The sequence below is a fragment of the Strongyloides ratti genome (genome assembly GCF_001040885.1).
Source record: "Strongyloides ratti genome assembly S_ratti_ED321, chromosome : 2".
Taxonomy (NCBI): Eukaryota; Metazoa; Nematoda; class Chromadorea; order Rhabditida; family Strongyloididae; genus Strongyloides; species Strongyloides ratti.
The window spans coordinates 14,657,350-14,678,196 of NC_037308.1; the positions used below are offsets into that span (position 1 = coordinate 14,657,350).

General features: G+C 18.2%; 8 protein-coding genes across 8 annotated transcripts; 3 read left to right on the forward strand and 5 right to left on the reverse strand.

Moving 5' to 3' along the window:
* Window positions 1-196: 196 nt before the first annotated feature.
* SRAE_2000466800 (LETM1-like domain-containing protein) lies at window positions 197-1,550 on the forward strand (the record flags this gene model as incomplete). The annotated part of the gene is made up of 2 exons (XM_024643568.1): window positions 197-400; window positions 444-1,550. 2 exons carry the CDS (start codon window positions 197-199, stop codon window positions 1,548-1,550), a joined length of 1,311 nt encoding a protein of 436 aa, XP_024509225.1.
* A 514-nt stretch (window positions 1,551-2,064) lies between these two features.
* Window positions 2,065-3,445, reverse strand: SRAE_2000466900 (Astacin-like metalloendopeptidase; the record flags this gene model as incomplete). The annotated part of the gene is made up of 2 exons (XM_024643569.1): window positions 2,065-3,339; window positions 3,389-3,445. 2 exons carry the CDS (start codon window positions 3,443-3,445, stop codon window positions 2,065-2,067), a joined length of 1,332 nt encoding a protein of 443 aa, XP_024509226.1.
* Window positions 3,446-4,680: 1,235 nt separating this feature from the next.
* SRAE_2000467000 (Hypothetical protein) lies at window positions 4,681-5,271 on the reverse strand (the record flags this gene model as incomplete). Its single annotated transcript, XM_024643570.1, has 1 exon — window positions 4,681-5,271. The coding sequence occupies one exon, from the start codon at window positions 5,269-5,271 to the stop codon at window positions 4,681-4,683; it is 591 nt and encodes a 196-aa protein (XP_024509227.1).
* Window positions 5,272-6,821: 1,550 nt separating this feature from the next.
* Window positions 6,822-7,483, forward strand: SRAE_2000467100 (Hypothetical protein; the record flags this gene model as incomplete). Its single annotated transcript, XM_024643571.1, has 4 exons — window positions 6,822-6,983; window positions 7,023-7,107; window positions 7,166-7,414; window positions 7,461-7,483. 4 exons carry the CDS (start codon window positions 6,822-6,824, stop codon window positions 7,481-7,483), a joined length of 519 nt encoding a protein of 172 aa, XP_024509228.1.
* Window positions 7,484-8,896: 1,413 nt separating this feature from the next.
* On the reverse strand, window positions 8,897-9,245 carry SRAE_2000467200 (Hypothetical protein; the record flags this gene model as incomplete). Its single annotated transcript, XM_024643572.1, has 2 exons — window positions 8,897-9,075; window positions 9,122-9,245. 2 exons carry the CDS (start codon window positions 9,243-9,245, stop codon window positions 8,897-8,899), a joined length of 303 nt encoding a protein of 100 aa, XP_024509229.1.
* Window positions 9,246-13,576: 4,331 nt separating this feature from the next.
* On the reverse strand, window positions 13,577-15,193 carry SRAE_2000467300 (Hypothetical protein; the record flags this gene model as incomplete). Its single annotated transcript, XM_024643574.1, has 1 exon — window positions 13,577-15,193. The coding sequence occupies one exon, from the start codon at window positions 15,191-15,193 to the stop codon at window positions 13,577-13,579; it is 1,617 nt and encodes a 538-aa protein (XP_024509230.1).
* An 852-nt stretch (window positions 15,194-16,045) lies between these two features.
* On the reverse strand, window positions 16,046-18,072 carry SRAE_2000467400 (Immunoglobulin-like domain and Immunoglobulin-like fold domain-containing protein; the record flags this gene model as incomplete). The annotated part of the gene is made up of 5 exons (XM_024643575.1): window positions 16,046-16,235; window positions 16,279-16,327; window positions 16,382-16,799; window positions 16,841-17,722; window positions 17,764-18,072. 5 exons carry the CDS (start codon window positions 18,070-18,072, stop codon window positions 16,046-16,048), a joined length of 1,848 nt encoding a protein of 615 aa, XP_024509231.1.
* A 1,703-nt stretch (window positions 18,073-19,775) lies between these two features.
* SRAE_2000467500 (Hypothetical protein) lies at window positions 19,776-20,319 on the forward strand (the record flags this gene model as incomplete). The annotated part of the gene is made up of 3 exons (XM_024643576.1): window positions 19,776-19,874; window positions 19,910-20,246; window positions 20,297-20,319. 3 exons carry the CDS (start codon window positions 19,776-19,778, stop codon window positions 20,317-20,319), a joined length of 459 nt encoding a protein of 152 aa, XP_024509232.1.
* Window positions 20,320-20,847: the final 528 nt, after the last annotated feature.

The window sequence follows — 20,847 nt, forward strand, 5'->3', positions numbered from 1 at the left end:
ACTCTATATTTTTTTTATTTATTGAATAGATTTATATTTAAATAAAGATAATTATTGGTTATTTTAAGTAACTAAAATTTGTAATTTTAAACAATATTTTATTGAAATAAAGTTTGTGTATTTCATGACACTACTATTGTATTTTAGGTACATGTACCCATTTTTACTATAATTACAATACTCCCTCTCTTTTATAATGTCATTTACCAGGCAAGCTGTTTTTCTGAGTCGTGGACTTTATGGAAATTATAAATTTTTACTAACACCTTCAAATAAAGTTTCCCATTATCATAATGTTTTTATAAGACATATTTCAAATGAAAAAAAAACGAAACTTGAAGAAACATTACTTATGTTAAAAGCTGACTTAGCTAATAAACAAGAAGAAAAAAATCAAAAAGTATGTTTTTCTCATTATTTTGTTTAAATATAATTTCTTTTAGTCATTAAAAGAATTAACAGTAAAAAAATCACTTGGAACAAAAATTGTTGATGAATTAAAACATTATTATCATGGCTTCAGATTGCTAGCCTTAGAAACACGGATCTCCATTCATTATTTGTGGAGGATGGCAAAAGGAGAAAAATTGTTAAGAAAAGAAAAACAACAACTTTCACGGACTGTTGCAGATTTATTTAGATTAGTGCCTTTTTCAGTTTTTATAATTGTTCCATTTATGGAATTAGCTTTACCTCTATTTATAAAACTTTTTCCTAATATGTTACCTAGTACATTTCAAGAAGCTTCAAAAGAAAAAGAAAAATTTAAACAACAGGCTGCTATGCGTAGTGAAATGGCTAAATTTTTACAAACTACTTTGGAAGAAGTTGGATTAGAAAGGAAGAAAAAAACTGATGGAAAAGCTCCAGCATCATTGGAATTTGCAAATTTTATAAAAACGGTGCGAGAAGGTGATGGATATGTTAGTAATGAGGATATCTTTAAATTTTTAAAATGTTTTGAAGATGAGATAACTTTAGATAACCTAGATATCAATCAATTACGTGCACTTTGTCGTTTGTTAGGTATTCAACCTATTGGAACACCTGAAATCTTACGTTTTCAATTAAAATTAAAATTACGTGAATTACAATCTGATGACAAATTAATTATAGCAGAAGGTGGTGTTGATGCTCTTAGTGATATTGATGTTCAACAGGCTTGTCGTGCTAGAGGTATGAGAGCATTAGGAATAAGTGAAAGAAGGCTTCGAAGACAGCTTAGTCAATGGTTAGACTTGTCTTTAAATAGTAAAATTCCACCAACAATGCTTTTACTTTCTAGAGCTTTATATTTTCCAGAACACATGGATTTTGCAAAACGAATGAAAATATTACTATCTGAATTACCAAAAGAAGTGGCAGATGAAATGAGTCAAAAGTTGACAGAAATTGAAGGAGGAAAAATTGACTATGGAGCAAGGTTACAGTTAATAAAAACATTGGAAGAAAAAATAAAAGATGAAAGAATTTTTGAAGAAGATGCAAAGAAAAAGCAACAAATTGGTAATTCTAAAAAAAATAAAACTAATGATGAATCAGGAGACTAATTAAAATACTGCTAGAATATACGTGTGTTAGTTATAGTAAATTTAAAAAAAAAAAAGTTAATAAATTTTTTTATTAATAATTAGCTTTTCTTTTAATATATCATTATGAAGATAAGGTACTTATGCACTGGATCCCAACTAATTTAAAATTACTAAAGATGTAAGAACTTAAGTAAATAAGAATTTTTGGTACTTTTTATTTTTGGTAAAATCGTTTTTTTACTGTTGTTATTTTCCATGTTTAAACGGTAACTTTTCATTTTTTCTATATTTTATATTATCATTTATATATATTCGAGCTTATTGTAATAAATTTTTATTTATTTTTAGTTTTTTAAATTTGAAACAATTTATAAATATGTATTAAAAGTATTAATATTATTATAAATAACGAAGAATTAAGATTTTAAAAAATGCTAAATATTTTTATGATTTAATTTCAAATTAATAAAAATATTTTTGAAATATAAATTTTGATTTAGAATTTTTTTATGATATAAAAATTAACATTAGTTTACTCTAACTTTGGATTTTGAATTTTTAAGAAATCTCTTTCTATTTGTTTTGGATTAAACACTTTACCTATGCTTTTGTATAACATTGTAACATAATTTCGAAAATGGTTACTATTAAAGTAAATTATTACATGAGCGTTATGAGAAAAAATTAAAATATTTGATTGTTGATCACAAAATCTTGCACCCGCAGATATTTTATTTGTCCAATACTTTACTTCAAGACAATTTTGTTGGGTACAACGACCTTTAATAGTTGGAATGAAACGGCTAGCTAAAATTTTGATTGATATTAATTTGTTATTTTCAGTTAAAATATGGTAAATACAGCTTTTAAACCCATTTACTGAAAAAAATTGTATTTTTTCAGTAGCTTGTAAACGTGAAGGACCACAAATTATACTAGGAAGTGATAACAAATTACATGAAGGTCCAATATATCCTCTCACACATTTACAAAGTCTACAATTGTTAGGATTTTGATATCCTCCGTTAAAACACCTTATTACTCTAGGACATTTTGTTGAACAGTAATGTTGATTTAACATCTTAGCATTTGCAAATGAAATTTTATCTGCAATACCATATGTAGCTTTAAATCGATAGTCATATGAAATCATAACATCCTTTCCATTTATAGAAAACATGTTTGATCCGTACATCATAACTGATCCAAAGTCAAAAGGTATTCCATAAGTTCTTGAATCAAATCGATAAACTTTTTGAAAATTGTCAATAACTGTTTTATCTGCATTTTCTAGTCTAAAGTATAAATACTTATCTCTATCAAATCTAGATTGTTCATGAAAGAGGCCCAATGAATGTAATGTTTCATGTTGAATTTTTCCTATTGTCTCACATCCTGGTCCAATACTTATTCCTTGCCAAATTCTTCCTCTTTGTTGTCCAACTGGACTAAAACATATAGTTCCTTTAAAATAACGTAATCCTGATACACCTCTTTTCATCACCGTAAATTTTTTAAATCTAATACAAGTTTCTCTTTCAATCATACGTAATGAACTATCTATTATTCTGTGACTTAGACCAACATCAATAAAATAAGGAATAGGAAAAACCCATCTTGCAAGGAAATCTCCTATAACCATTCTTTTGTTTCTTTTATTTTCTATATTTATATTATTAATTGAACGTTTTCTATTTTGTTTATCAACAAATGTATCATCAGTATATATATTATTTTTTTTATTTTCATAATTTATATTTCTTCTAAATCTACTATTAATTTTACTAGCATTTTCACTTTCCAAATTCTAAAATGCTTTTTGATTTTATTTTTTAAAATTTTTATCAAAAACTTACACATTTAATAGTTAAAATTGACATAAAAAAAAGTATGATAATTTGTAAATATATCATAATTTATTTTACACCTTTTTTATGAATTAAATAGTAAAATAAAATTTTAAATTTCAACTAAATTTTACGAAAAATTTTTTAACATTTATAAATTTTTTATTGATAGTTTACTTTTTGTATAATATTTATTTTTTAAAGTTATTAAATTTATAATTGTGATTCAACTAAATAATAAGAGTTTAGACTAAACGTTTTTTAAAATACTTTTAATAAAAATATTGATTTAATATTTTGAAGTACAAAAAGGATTAATGTAATTGTTTTGTCAGGATAAAATTTATATATCTTTAATTAACATGTGATAACTTTTATTATTAAAACTTATTAAAATAAAATTTTATTAAAAGTATTGTGTTTTTTGAGATAAATATGTAAAAAAAAAATTTTTTTTAATTCAAATAAAACAATTTGCAAAAATTAAAACACAAGCTAATGAATATTATCACATTAATTAAATCAATGAAAATATCTAAATAAATTATTTTTTTTTTTGTTAACATTATTTCTTGATAAACTAATCAATCATCAAAAGTTATGATTCAACATAAAATTGAATAACTATTATATTTTTTTAATGAATTTAATATTATAATATATGATCAAAATAATATTATACTATGTTTGTTGTTATATGAAAACTTAACAATCATTAAATTAAAATTTATCTTTAATATTTTTAATTTTACTTAAAATGTTAAATTATTTTTGTAAAATTTAAGATTTGAATATTTCATTGCAAAAATTAATTTTTTCCTAACAAGTAATGTGTTAACATATATTGAAAAAAATTTATTTATATTTAAAAAAGTTAATTTTTGTTTATAATGTTATCATTTTAAAAAACTTGATAAATAATTACATATATTTTATGTTTAAAAAAAATATTTGATAATTATTATTATAAAAGTAATGATTAAATATATAATTTTTTTTTTAAGTTTAACAACTTATAATATTGTATCATTATAAAAGTAACATTTAATTTATAATGTAGTACATTGATTATTATTTTTATTAAACATAAAGAATGATATAGTTGAAAGGGGAGTGATATAATTTCTAATTCCAAAATCATTCAATATCATAATTCTAAATTCTTTGATCATAATTACTGAAAATAAAATACAAAGTCCATGTCCAAAGTAATAAAAAATATGAACAACAATTTCCATTTCATTAATAACATTTCTAGCTTAAAATAAAAAATTATTTATAAATATAAGATATAGATTAAACTAACTTGCAGCAAAATAAAAAATAAATAATATTGCTGGTATTTGACAAAGAAATGGAAAGATACTTTGTATTGCTATTCCATAAAATAATGCTTTATTCTCAGTCAACTTAACATTATTTGATTTTATTGTTTTTTTAACAACATTTCTATAAATTGTATAATTAATCAAAAGTGATAAAAAAGGAACAAAAAATATTAAAAATAAATTAAGATATACAATTTTTTCATAAAATGGTAATCCACTAAAAATTTCATATCCACAACCATCTTTTGGTAAATAATAAACTTTTATTTCAAAAAATTGTCCAATCATAATATAAAAAATTGGTCCTAATGTTATTAACATTACTATTATTATAATAATAATATGAGGATTTCTATTAAGTAAAATTTTGTAAAAACGAAAAATACTAAAATATAATGGTGTTACAATTGGAAAATGTTTGATATTCATATTGAATCCACTAAGTTTTGAACAGGTAGGAACATGTACTTTAGAATTGGTATAATGATAAATAAGTAAATAACCATTAAAAATCAAGTGTGTTGAACATGCAAAAATATATTCTAATGACATAACCATTGTCATATATTTAAAAACTTTTCTTTTATTAAAAAGTTTAAAAGTTAAACTTTTATAAAAAAAATAAATATTAGGTATAATTGTAAAACAATTAGTAATAAATATTTGATAAACTGAAACTCCAAAATATGGATAAGTATATTCTGGTACTTGAGATTTATTCATATTTATTAAAATAATTTTATATTAAAGTATAAATAACTAAAATTATAAAATTATTATAATTATAAAAATTTTCTTTTTTTATATTTATTTATATGCTTCAAACTTTATGATAGCTTAATAATTAACATTTGTTTATTAATGAAGTACCACGTTTATTGAAGAAAACTATTGAAATTAATAATTCTTTTCAAATTATTATATATAAAAATGTTATACTTTGTATTATTAATTCAAGTAATTAAAAAATATATCTTTATTTTTTTTTATAAATTTCTTTGACATAATTTATTGTTTATTTTATAATATCTTACAAAAATAAAATATGTTATTTAACTTCGCTACTTTATTGAAAATATAATATTAATGAATAGTTTTAATAGAATAAAATTATAATACAAGAAATGTATCTATATACAAAATGGAATATTAATAGGTAATAATTAATTTTCTATAGTATTAAAAATTTTCTATCTTTTTTGTATTTTTGCAATATTCATACAAAAAGGAAGTATATTTTTAAAAATTAATTATGTTTCGTTATCGTTATTATAAATTTTTATTATTTAAAAAAAAATTTTTTATTTTATTTGACACAAGATAATTGAAACATTAATTAATAATAATAAATTGAACAATAAAAAAAATTTAGAAATTTTTAAAAGTAAATAATAAATAAAAATTTTAAAAAAAATTGTTTTCTTCTATTTCTTCATAAAATATTCTGATAATAATAAAATGCATGATGTAAAATGATTAACTTCAGAAAAATATCATATCAATTGACTTTATATAATTCTTTTTAAAAATCATTTCTTAAATTATTCTGTTTTGTGTTAACTAAAAAGTTGGTTTTCAAAAATTGCTAATTTTTTTAACAAGAAGTTTTTTTCCCCTAGGTAACTATTATTAATGTACATAAAGTTTTTTTTTAATAATAATTTATTTGAGAGATACATTTGTTTAAAACTTCAGATGATAAAATTTGTTTACATAATCATAATTTTACATTATTTTAATATTGTTAAATGAGTATTTCTTTATAATGTAAATTTATTTTATTATTATAACAAAGTTCTATACAACAGTAAAAATATTTATTAATTTTTTTTTTATTTTGTAATTTTAAACGTAAATATTTTATAAACATTTTAGTAATTATAAAATTTATGGTTTTTTATTGTTGGAGTAAATATTTATATGTAAGTGGAATTATTTAATTTTTATCAAGAAAAATAATGTTAAAATAGTATTTAAACGATAATTTTGATAATTTTGTCAGATTTCAAATAATCATGCATTTCTTGATTAATTTAGTCCTTTTTACTTCTATTGTAAATGTTGCTTTGGCTTATAAATCTGAGTGTGTAGAACCAAATGGTTGTTTTATTTGGATGTATCCAAATGAATCATATTATACAGATAATTTTACTACATTTATAAATCCCATAACAGAAATTACTATAAATAATCTTTTTGAAGTTCCCCAAGAAAATGTTGATCCATTTGAATATGCTAACGAGCTTGTATATTTTGATGTGGATATGAAAACTAAAGTAAGTAATTTAATTAATTTTACTAATATATATATTTAGAGAGACTTTGCAAATTCTTTAAAGGAATGTTCATGCAAAGGAGATGTAAATATATTATTTGCTAGTGATCTTACAAATGTTTCAGGTATTATAATTATTAATCTTTACAATATATTATTTAATTTACAAAATTGTTTTTTTAGTTAAATCAGTTGTATTACCTAACATGCCTGGAAATAATCAACCTAAACCATCAACTTCTGATGGTAAATTTGTTACTAGTCCTCCTACTACTCCAGCAACCATTACTGAAAAAGTTACAACTGGTAAAGATACAACTGGTAGAGGTACAACTGGTAGATTTACAACTGCCAAAACCACAACTGCTCCTCGTCAAAAATTCGATAGCTCAACATCAAGATCTAGAGTAACAGTTAGAAGATCAGGAATTGGTAATTACAAAATTATTATTTATTTTTATATTAATTATATTTTTAGGCTATGGACTCATGAACTGGTAAATTCAGGATGTGTATAAAGAAATGTTTTTAGAAAAAAATGAAATGTTAAACTACTATTGTTTAATATAAATAAATTTTTAATTCTAAAGTATTTCTTATAAAATAAATTTTATTACTCTTTAATATTAATTTTTATTATAATATAGTTTTTTTATTTAAAAAAAGATAAAACATTTTTTAAATATATTTTTAGTTGCATGATTTTTTGTATCATAATTTAAAATTATTTTATCAGAATTCTTGAAATGTAGATACATAGATTAGCTACCTATAGAATATAAAATATAATATATTTTTAAATTTATACAAATTTTTTTTCTGATAAAATATTTAAAATGTAAAAAAAACTATTTAAATATATGATTATTTGCTAAAGTACTATATCATTAAAAAATTTTACATTTACAGCTATCTTTAAAAAATTTATGATAAATATGTTAAAAATTGAAAATAATGTGAAAATTATTTTTGATATCATTATAATTGTATTTGTTTCTTTATTAAAATTTAATTTTTAAAACAAAAAAATATTAAAATACACTGGTTAACTATTAAAAATTAATTTATATTACCATATAATATATCTATTTTATTACATGTATTGATGTATATTTTTAAATTGATATAATATTAAACAAAAAATTAATCAACAAAATATTATATACATGAAAAAGATATAGAAAATTTCATTTGTATTAACAATTGTTTTATATTTAAATATTTTTTTTATCAAATAATTGGTATGTCAAACATAGATAAAAATAAACATTTTGTATAATTACAATAAAATTAAAAGAAATTATTTGATAAGTTAAATATATATTTTATGAAATATTATATTCAGGTGCATATGACTTTTTTTTTAAATATTCTATAAATTCCAAAAAAAATAAAAAAAATTATAATCTTTTATTTAAAATTAAAATAATAAAGTTTTTTCTTTATCATAATGAATAATTGTTTTTGTAAAAGATTTACAATTAATTATTAAAATATTAAATTAGCTTTTAGCAAAATATTTTCTAAATAATTAAAAAAACTTTTATTTTATTATTTAATATAACATTACTCAATTTCAATACTATTAATTTTGATTATTATTTTTTAAAACGTCATATTAATAACTAGAAATATAAATATAAAGTTTTTTTTTCTATCATTTTCATTAATTAAATATAATTATTTCTTTAATAAAGTTCTTATGGTTCAGCAACTACTTGTTCATATTAAAATTTCGTATAATAAATTTTTTCCTGTACGAAAAGTTTGTTAATAAATTAACAAAATAATAGTATGAGAATAAACTTCAAACATTCTTTTATCAAATAAGTTATTTTCACACAAATTAATTTGGCTTGTTTTACATATTTTATTTATTCATATTATAAAATATATATATTTAAACTTTTTTTTTTACAATATTTGGTTTGTTGTTTCAGAGAATGAATAAACAATCGTTTTCCTCTTTATATCTCTTAAAATCATATTTTTGAATTCTTCAATTACAATCATTGAAAGAAAAATACATAATCCTTGTCCAGTATAATATAAAAAATTTGCTAAAACCACAATTTCAAAAGGATTTTTTCGTGCTTTAAAAAAAAATTTTTTTTTTAATATATTTAAAAATTAACTTACTTATATAAAAATAAAGTAAATATGATACACTTGGGATATGACAACAAAATGGAAAAATACTTTGTATAGTAATAGCTTTTAATAAACTTTTATTATCATTAAATTTTTTAATATTTAATTTCATTTTCCTACTTTTAACTGTTTTATAAATTTTATAATTTATTAAAAGTGATATAAATGGTATAATAAGTACGATAGTTATATTGATATATAAAATAATATGAAAAAAAGGTATATTACTTAAAAGTTCATAACCACAACCATTTTTAGGCATATAATAAGGATTTATTTCAAAAAATTGTCCAGACATTGTATAAATTAATGGACCAATTGTAATAAATATAGAAAATACCATAATAGTAATACTAGGTTTTTTATAAAAAACTATTTTACAATATCGATAAATATTAAAATAAAATGGGGTAACAACTAATAATTGATTTATATTAATATGAAATGTATTCATTTTTGAGCAAATTTTTATGTTTATTTTTGTACCAGTATAGTAAGAAAAAAGTAGATATCCATAATAAGTTAAATGAGATAGGCATGCACAAATATATTCAATAGACATAACCATTGTCATATATTTAAAAATTTTTCTTTTATTAAATGCTTCATAAGTTAAACTTTTATATAAAAAATATATATTGGGTAGAATTGCAAAACAATTAGTTACAAAAACTTGATATGCTGAAAATCCAACATTTGGATGATTGTAATATATTTCAAATGATTTATTCATTTCAATTTAGAATATATTTTCATAAATATAAATAGATAATCTTAAAATAATAAAAAAAAAATAGTAATAATTTTATCTAATATTTAAGATAATTTTATAATTTTTCATTCCTAAAACTAAAAAAAATTTTAAACTTAGTAATACTATTTTTTTTTCTATACCTGTAAAAATATGGTGTTATTTTTGAAAAAAGGTATCTCAATTTTCAAATATTTTAATATTATTTAGTAATTTTTAATTACTTCTATACACATATGTGATGAAATATATATAAAAAAAAATTTATATTCAATCTCAAAATGTTATATATTCTATTGACAAATATTTTATGACTTAAATTATGTATGATTTAAATTTTCTATTCTTTATACCACGTTTCAATGGTTTCATTAGTATTATTTTTTTTTACAATATTTTATAAAATAACTATAAATAAATAAAATCATAAGATTATTTTAATCTTATATTTTTAAACATTTTATTAAAAATAATATTTCTTTTTAAAAATTTTTAATTTATAATACATTATTTTAAAAAATATTTTACTAGTATTATGAAAATAAATAAAAATAAAAGAAAAAAGTATACTTAATTTATTCAAAATTGAAAAATAGTTGATTAAGAAATTTTATACTTTAATCATTTTAAAGAAGTAACTATCTGTTTAATGCTTAACTATAAGACTATATTATTAGTAGAAATGGTATCATTTATTTTAAATACTAATTTTAATATTATTGTAGTTTATAAATCTTAACCTAATTAATTTAAACAATTAATTTATCAATTTTTGAAAAATTTCAAATTTAATTTTTAATTTCTTTTTAAAAATTAAAATATGTTTTAACTATTTATAGTAAAAATAGATTTAATGTTTTGTTAATAGTAAAATAATAGTTATTAATTTTAAAAATATTTAATGATTAAATTATTTGTAAAATATAAAATTACTTTTTTTTTCTAAAAATAACAAATGAAATAAAATCATTAATATTTTGTTTATCGTTTTGAGATATTTTAGAAATTTTATTTAATTTTATAGAAAAAGTTTATCAATGAAAAAAAAATATGGTAATGTATTAAATTAGAAATAATTTTTTTCATAAAAATTAACTAACTATAAAATCATATTTTTTTTAGTAAATAAAATTTAATTTTATATTACCAATTTATATAGTTTTTATTACTGAGAATCATAAAATTTTTTTAATATTAAAAAAGTTTAACTTATCAAACATTTTATTAATTAAAATTAAATGTATTATTGATATCTATATAATAACGGTAAATTTATCGTTTTTCCATGAAAATAAAAAAGAAATTTTTTAAATTTATAAAAAAAATAATTGTCTTAAATAAGTTAAATATAAAAATTTTTATTTTTTTTAAATAAAAAAAACATTAAGTATGTTAATATTTTTATATTGAAAAAATTAAATGTATTGCTAATATTTTGTATAAATTAAAACAACTTCTAATTAAATATTTTTTTTATTAATTTATAAATAAACAGATATTTTTAATAAAAATTATCAAAATTTTTGTCAATTTTATAGTGAATCTGAAAAATGACGATTAATTATTTTTGTTGCATTTTAATTATCTCTCTGACATTAAAGTCTATCAAAACTACTGTGTTGTCAAAATGCTAATAATATGACGGAAATAATCATAATAATTCTAATTATAAATATTTATAACAATTTAAAGATAAAAATGTATTTAATTTTTTTAAGTTATATATGTCATACAATATTACATTATATTATCAAAATACATTCATGTCAAAAATGATAAAAATTTTTGTGCATGCTTAAAAAACTAGTTAAAAGTGTATATTTCTTGATTTATAATAATATTATCTAAATTTGAAATACAAAATGAGTTATGGGAATATGGCATAAATTGAGAAGGAGGTATAAATAAATTTTAATGATAATGTTTGATTCTTTAATATTTATATATGAGTAAGAAGCATAAATTTATTCATAAATATATTAAAAAATATTATAACATTTTTCAAATAGTAATACAAATAAAATAATTTGCAAAATATTTTTTAATTTTTTAAAAAATACAATTTAATTTTCTTGATAATGATATATATAATAGATTGTAATTCAAAAGTTTATACTTTTTTGCCTTGAATAACTTAAAGAACAGAAGTTGATATTTTATTTTTTAATCTAAAATTTTTATAAATTAAAAATTTCTGATTATGACAATTGTTTAAAGAAAACTAAAAAAAAACATGTACTAAATAAGATATATGTATCGTAGTTGAAACATGATCAATGTTGTCAAAACAATAAATTATATTGTTACTTCTATAATAATTATTATTATCGAACAACTTTTGTTTAATTAATATTAAAAAATTATTCTATTGATTTTCTATGAAAAAAAAAATTTTTAATTTATATTTATTGTGATAAATGAGTATAATAAAAAGGTATTTAAATTACGGTATATTACTGTATACCTAATAAATGCAAATTGTTTTATCATAAAAAAATAACAATTTATAAATAAAAAAAAATTGTATTGTCGTTATTTCTTCTAATATTTTTTAATTTATAATTATTTTAAAAAACATCATTTCTTTTAAAAGTATAATTAATTATATATCAATTAATCTAAGTTATTATTTCCCAAAGGAATCTAAGAAAAATTTTCCTGCGAAAGAAAAATTATTTTGCTAAAAGATTTTGCATCAAATGTATTTAATAATGATGCTGACTAAAATATTTTTACTATATTAAATAATATATAATAAAGTACATAATAATAAAAAATTAAATAATATGGATATTTAAAATATACATATTTTTTGTTGTTGTTTTCAAAGTTTTTTTACTACATATATAAACGATAAAACGTTTATTTAAACAAAGTATGTTGAAATAATAAAATCCAGGTAATGTAAATATTGTAACAATTTTTTTTTGTATTCTATAGTATTTGGAAATTTAAAATATTATAAAGTGTTTATTTAACTATTTTCTAATTAAAATTCTATACAAAATTTTATAATATTTTTTGTAACTAAATATGTTATTTGAGTATACTATAAATGGCTATCGAATTTATCATTAATATTTTTATCAATATTAGTATATTATTATTATAATAAAATTAATTTATTATTTTATTATTTGCTTAAAAAAAAATTTTTCTATAAATATAATCACTTGAAAACATTTATCCATAAAAATATGTATTTTTTTAAATTAAAACTTTTAATGTTTTTATTATTTGTATAAAATATTAAATTCTTAAATGTAATTAACAACATTCACAACAATATTTTTTTAAAAAGTTAACGTACAAATATGAATAAATATTAATTAGTTATTATAAAAGTATTTTTGATTAAAAAAACTAAATTTTATCAAATTTGTTTTTTTTTTATAAATACAGATATTCTATATTTATCTTTAAATATTAATAATTCAAATACATTAATGAGTTATAAAAATACAAAGTTTACTTAACTAATAAAAATTGAAAAATCAATCATTTATCACTGTAAAATTATATTATCAATTGGAAATATAATTAAGAATAGTAATTTTATTAAAAATGTTTTAAAAAAAAGAGCAAAAATAAGATTGCCCTTTTTTATTAACAATATAAATACGAATAAAAACAAAATACTATTTTGTTAGTAATAAAAATGTTGACTAAATAATTTTTAATATTTTATTATATTAAAAAAAATTTAAAAAATTATCTAAACATTTGAAATAATTTTTCCAGTCTAGTATATTATCAAAAAGAACAATATAATTTATGTTCTCGTCACAGATATGTTCAAAAAAATGTTTGAAATTTCTATTATAAAATTTTTTAAAAAAATTATATGAAATTTTTGTTGATTTGAAATTATTTCCTTCATTAATATTAACATCTTTTAGGTAATTAAGAAACATTTGAACATTACTTGGAATATTTAATTTATAAAGACCTTTTAAATTAACAAATTTCAATTTTTCCATTTTTTCTATAAAATTTGGTGTAATTGTATGCAATACAGATAAATAAATATTTTCAAGATTATAACATTTAGTTGATAAAATATAGCTAATATCATCTTCTAGATTTGGAATATTATTAAGAACCAATGTTTTTAATTTTACTCCTAATAAAGTACAAATTTCTTTTGTCATTTGATTCTTTATTTCCAAAGACTTCTCGTAATGATCATTGTTAGCATATGCAAATGGTAAATTTTTAATACCAATAAATAGTTCCTCAATTTGAAGCATTTTTTCATAAACTGTTTGATTAATATTATTAGAAAAAATATTTGTCGAGTTATATTCTATAGTACTATTAACTAATTGATCACTAAATTGTATTTTAAGTTTAGTAAGATTAGTAAAAAATTGTAAAGATTGAAAAAATAATTGTAAAATTTTTTTATCCCATAAAACAATTGAAATTAATTTAACATTGTTAACAGAAAAAGTAGAACTTTTTATACATACAGTTTTAAATAATTCTTTACTGACAACAAAACTTTCATTAAACGATATATTAAGATTGTACTTTTCAGCCATTTTTAAAATTTTTGAAAAATTTTTAAAGTCATTTTGAAAAACGTTACCATAAAAGTTTATAAAATTATCATTTTTTCTAGATAATAATTCAAAAATATTTTCCAACATATTTTTGTAACAATTTATATCATAAAAAAATATGTTTCTTAAAAAAAAATCTACTTTTTTTAAACTTTTTAGTTGTTTAAAAATATCACAAGATGATTCTTTATACTTTTGACTAAATTCAGCTAATTCATAAAGATTTAACTTTCTTATGACTTGAATTTTTGAAGATTTAATATGTTTAATGACATAAAATTGAATTTTTGAAATGTTTAAAATTTGAAAAATTGTGGCGTTAAAAAACTTTTCAAATAATTTGTTAATAAATTGAGCAAAATATTTACCAAATGAAATACGTGTATCTTCATTGTAAGAATTATAGTTGTCAGAGAATCTAATGTTAATTGTATTAATATGTTCAATTTCTTCTTCTTCAAACATATAAAGAATTGTATAAAGAATATCAAGTGTACATTTTGATCCATTATAATTTACTAAAATGTTATTCCAAGACATTTTTTTGTGACTTATCAAACTATCATGTTCTAAAGTTAATGTATTGTTATAGGTATTAAATGTTTTTCTAAAGGAACAATTAATAAAATAATTTTTCATTTGATTTGAAGTTTGAATTAATGAAGTAAAATCTTTAATTGATATAAGATTATTAACAAGAGCTTGAGCAATTGGATATTGAAAACAAATTACTTCTAGAGTCATATTTAAAATATAAATTAAAGAATATTAGTATGAAAAAAAATAATTAAAAATTTATAATATTAATTTTATATATTATCTTTTGTTTTATATAAACAGAAATTGCTTTTATAAAATTGTTATATTTAAATGTTAGCTATAAAAAATTAGTATATTTCAAGCAAATATCAAGTTAATGCAATTAAAAGTTATAAATTAATAAAAACAAACAATTAGAAAAATTAAATAAGACATTCAGTCTAAAAAAGTTTTTAAATTAGAAAAGTTATTAATTGTTGACCTATTTTATTTTGATACTTATAGCATAGTTATAAAAACAAAAAATAAGTCATTTGTAAGAATGTTAGATATTGATGCTTAAATAATAACCATACATTTGAAAACATTAAAATAAATTTTTCTAATATAATTGAAAAAAATACTTAATAATATTATGTATCTTTTTTTGACACTAGAGTTTTTTTATTAAAGTAATTTTATTAATTGTGTAATTAATCTTTGAATTTTAAAGTTAAATTTAAAACAATCATTTTTAGTTAATCATTTGAAAATTCAGCAAATGAATATGTAAATCAATAAATAAGCTTCAAATAAAAAATTTGGCAAATATATAACAGCTATGACAAAAAAATTTAAAATAAAAAAAATATTAATATAATGCAAATTACTATAATGGTTTCTTAATTATAATAAAAGTATTTTTTTTTTTAAATTTATTAAATAATTAAAAATACATTTTTTTGACTTGAACTTTACACAAAATTACATTTTAAATTAATTTAATAATATACAATCTTGCAACCACCAAAAAATATTTACACATTTTTAAATAAATAAGAATTGAAATTTTTCAATTTAAACAAAAGCTTCCTGACTAAAGTAGATAGATTGTTTTTTAAGTGTTCCATAAACTTTAAAATCTGCATAATCATTGTAAATTAATGTATCATCGATCATAGGAAGATTTAATGAATTACTTGTACTTGATTCAATACAATTTTGATCTTTTATATCTCCTTGTAATGTGTTTTTAATTTTATTTTCACTATAAAGTAAATATTAATGATACCAATAATTTATAAACCTACTTTTCTTTATCACAATTATTAAATTTATTTTTTTCATTATCTTTACTTTCTAAAAAATAATAAATTGTATAAAAAAGTTAACGAATAATTATAATAAACTTACTTTTAAGTTTTAATATATACTTTTTAATGTTAATTAAAACTACTGGTATAATGATAAGTAATAATATAAAGAAAACAATCCCATTTGTAAACCATATTGAAGAAGTAATAATATTTTTTCCATTAAAAGTAAAATCATTTGGAATATTAATATCAATTTTACCAAATGTATTTTGTACTATTAATTTTATCTTCTTTTCTTTATCAAAAGTTTTTATTGAATAGATTATTAGATTGGCAATAAAACAATCTGGTGTTATGTTATCATGTTCAATTTTTAAAAATTCTAAATTATTCCATCTTTCTCCTTCTTCAATTATTTGTTGATCAATAACAAATGTAACTTCTTTTTTAAGAAGTGGTTTAGGATTAGAGCAATAATATAATTTAACATTGACATTATTATTATTATTATTTACCTAAAAAACAAATAAATATTTATTAAGAATAATATACTTACCATTTCTATAGTAAAATTTGGTATTGAAGCAACTGGTGGTCCCTGTATATTCATTTCAAAATAATTATCTAATGTATCATTTAAATTTGGATAACATTCTAAAGAATTATTTAATGATTTAAAACATCCATTACACCAATATTTTCCTGAAGAGGAATAATTTGATGCATGTATTTTACATGATGATTTAACTCTTATAGCATTATTAATATTTATTACATTTTCATTGTTATCATTATCTTCCAAACATGGAGCATCAATTATTTCACCATTAACTTTACGATGTTTCCAAAATATTTGAGGTTTTGGATTTCCTTCAAAATCACAATTTAAAATAATGTTTTCTTTCATGTTAATTCTATTATCAGGTTGATAAAGTTTTGAATTTTTTAAATCTTTAAAATTATTTTTTATAATTTTAGGAGTAATAAGTGGAAATATTTGTATTGCTTGTGATTCTAACATTATATTTTCTCTATGAAGACCATTATTTACACCACATTGAATTGATTGTCCAATCATTTCAGTATTAATTTCAATTTTTGATCCATTTTCAGACATTTCAATTCCATTTTTATACCATTTAAAAGATGTTGGTTTAGGGTGTGCTTCAACCAAACATTTAAGTATATTATTTTCTTTAGAAAATTCTTGACATTTACCATTATAACTTTTTAAACAATTAACATAAAAAATATATCCTTGATTAGAATTTAAATTTGGTTTCATATTATTTTTATCAACAATGTATGGTTGGCGAATGTATTGGACAACAATTTTAACAGGTGATGATTGAAATATTTTATTATTTAATTTTCCATGACATATTATATTAATACCAGTCCAGTTAGCTTTAGCTGGTACATTTTGTAAAACAATTGTCTAAGTAAACAAATATATAAATTATAAAATTATTAACTTACCGGAAATCCAGACATTTTTGTTAAGTCTTCTGCTGAAGTAAGAATATTAGTTATATCTGTAAAATTTTTTTCAATACATTCTGGACATACAAAGTTAAGTTTAATTAATGGATTATTAGAAATACAATAAATAGTTTCACTAGATGTTTTTCCTAACATTGTCCAATTAACTTCTTTTAATTGTTTAATATTAGATGCCAAGAATGGTTGTTTTGTTATTTTAATTTTAAGATTTGTGGATGAATTTATTGATTGTGTACAAATATTAGTAGTTAATATGGTAAAAATAATTAATTGTAATATTAACATTATAATTATTCTAAAATTATTATAAAAAATAATTAATTATTTTAAAAGAAAAAAAAATAGATTAAATAATTAAATATAATATATTCTACTTTTTTTTAACTATAAAAATAAAATTCTCATACAACATAAAACATGATTATCATGTTATAAATTTTTGTCAACAATATTCTTATCCTTAGGTTTACCTTTATATTATTGTTTTGTGAATATATATAAATCATAAAAATGTTTTATAAACATAAATATAATATTTATATAGTTTTAGGAAGTAATAATTGTTTCTTTTTAATAACAAACATATAAATACTTTTACATTAAAATTACAGCACATATTAGATTAGTTAATATAATTAATATTATCTAATGTCAATGTATTTTTATTTGATAACATTATTCTTAAAACTTAAAAATTATATTCAAAAATTAATCTTTTTATTAAGTATAATATAAATAACTTTTATTATATAAAAATAATATATAAATATATGCTAAGGAAATTCTTTATCAAACAAATTATAAAAAAATAACTTTAAGTAATAGTCATCTTTTAAGTAATTGTATCATCTTATTTATATATTTTAAAAAAAAGTATACCTTATTTTTATATGATAAAATGTTATATAAAAACTTATTAAATAATTTTAAAAAAAGTTATGGTAATATAATCAAAATGTTGAGTTGTCACAAAAACAATGAATATAACACACTAATAATTTTGATTATTTTATAATCATAATATTTTTGGTAAAATATTTTATAGGTTTAAAAAATATAAAAAAAAAAGTAGTTATTATAATTTATCATTTTATATTATGGTATACAATTAAATATAAAAAAATAAATATAATGGTAAAAGAAATATTATATAATGTGTCATGATTAACATTTGTTTTTCTTTTTAAATACAAATTATTAACAAATACATTACTTTCGCGCATAATTTATAACAAATTAAATGTTACTAATTATGATTTACTAAAAGCACCCGCTTTTTTTTATTTTATTTCATGCCAAACTTTATATTGGCGGAATGTTTTTTGAATAATTATAAAATATATTTTAATCTAACAAATTATAAAGAATAAATTATTCAATTAACATAAACATTAAAGAGACTTTTTTCGGTAAAAGTTTTAAATTTTTAAACATTATGTTTCATTTTTTTTTTTGTAAATTTTTTTATTTAATAAGAAGTATTTTTCAACATAAAGTTTTTGATTTGTTAATTTTATATTTTTTTAAAATTTACATATAAGAATTTCAAATGATAATAAAATTTTTAATAATTATATCAAAGACATTAAAAATTTTTTTCAACTTTTATATTTTTTATTACTTTTATGCTCACTTTTAATTATTTTTAAAATATATATACATTTATATCACATTATTTAGAACATTTTAAATTTTTACTTAATATTTAGCAAGAAACAATCATATTAAGAAATTATATCTTCTTTAATATAATAATATTTATAGATTGATACACTAATTATTTAATCTCTGTGAACATTAAAAAAAATTGTAATAATAATGTGTTAAAACAATATTTTTAAAATATATATCAATATAAAAGTTTTTATATAAATAATATCAAAAATTTGAAATAGTTAAATTAAAAGTATGATGTATTGATCATTTTAAGTTCTTTTAAACAAAAAATTTCTATAAAAAACTTTTATAAAACATTGATATAGCAAATTATGTGTTACTCAGATTTCATTTTATTAGTTATATTACTTTTTAATCTTTTCTTGATTTCTGATACTAATCCAGCAGGAAGAAGTATAGTTCCAAATAATGTAAGACTTTTAAAAAAATTTTAATTCTTCTTTAGAATGGCAAAGAACCACGTGGTAAAAACATAAGTAGATTTTCAGAATCTTTTGAAAGCTCATCGGAAATTTCTTCGGCAAATATCGAAAGTAGTGAGTATAGTGAAGAAGATGATATATCATATGAGGAAAGTGAAGATACTGAAGAAAATATGAGTTATGATGATAATAAATACAGGAGACGTGGAAAAAGAGAAGTTTCAGGAAATCAAATTTATTTGAAAAATAGTTCAAACATTACTTCTACATCTAAACCAAAAAAAAAAAGTAAAAAAAAATCTAAAAAAAGTAAAACCAAAAACAAAAAAGGAAAAGGAAAAGGAAAGGAAAAACATAAAAGTAATTATTTAATATTAAAAAGTTATTCATTAAACTGATTTTTTTTTCAGGAGTTACATATAAAATATTTTAAAAAAAAGGTTGGTGCAATGTAATATTCTAAAAAAACATAGAAATTTAATTTTAAGTATTTGATTTTATTCATGATTAAACTTTTGAAAAAAAAATTCATTAAATTTAAAATATATTATAAAATTGAAAAGTCTATTGATTATCAAAATTTTAATTTTAGTAATAACTCCAACTATATCAAAAGGTAAACATTACTTGCTTTAGATATTTTGCAATGATACTTTTTATTATTTAACATATATACATTTTTCTAATATTAAGAAAAATTTTTTTTGAATAATTTGATAATGATTCAAAGAGGTATCAAAAATAAAAAAAACTTTTAGTACTTATTATTAATGTCAAATGATTTTACATTCTTTGTCACAAACTTTTTAAGTTACATTAGAATTAATTAACAAACATGTTATCAGTAAAAAATTTTTAAATTTAGAGAAAAATATTAAAAAATTTTTTTTAGCTTTTTAACTAGTATAAATATATGCTTTATTTCAATAGAAGGAAAAATTTTTATTAAAACAAATAATTT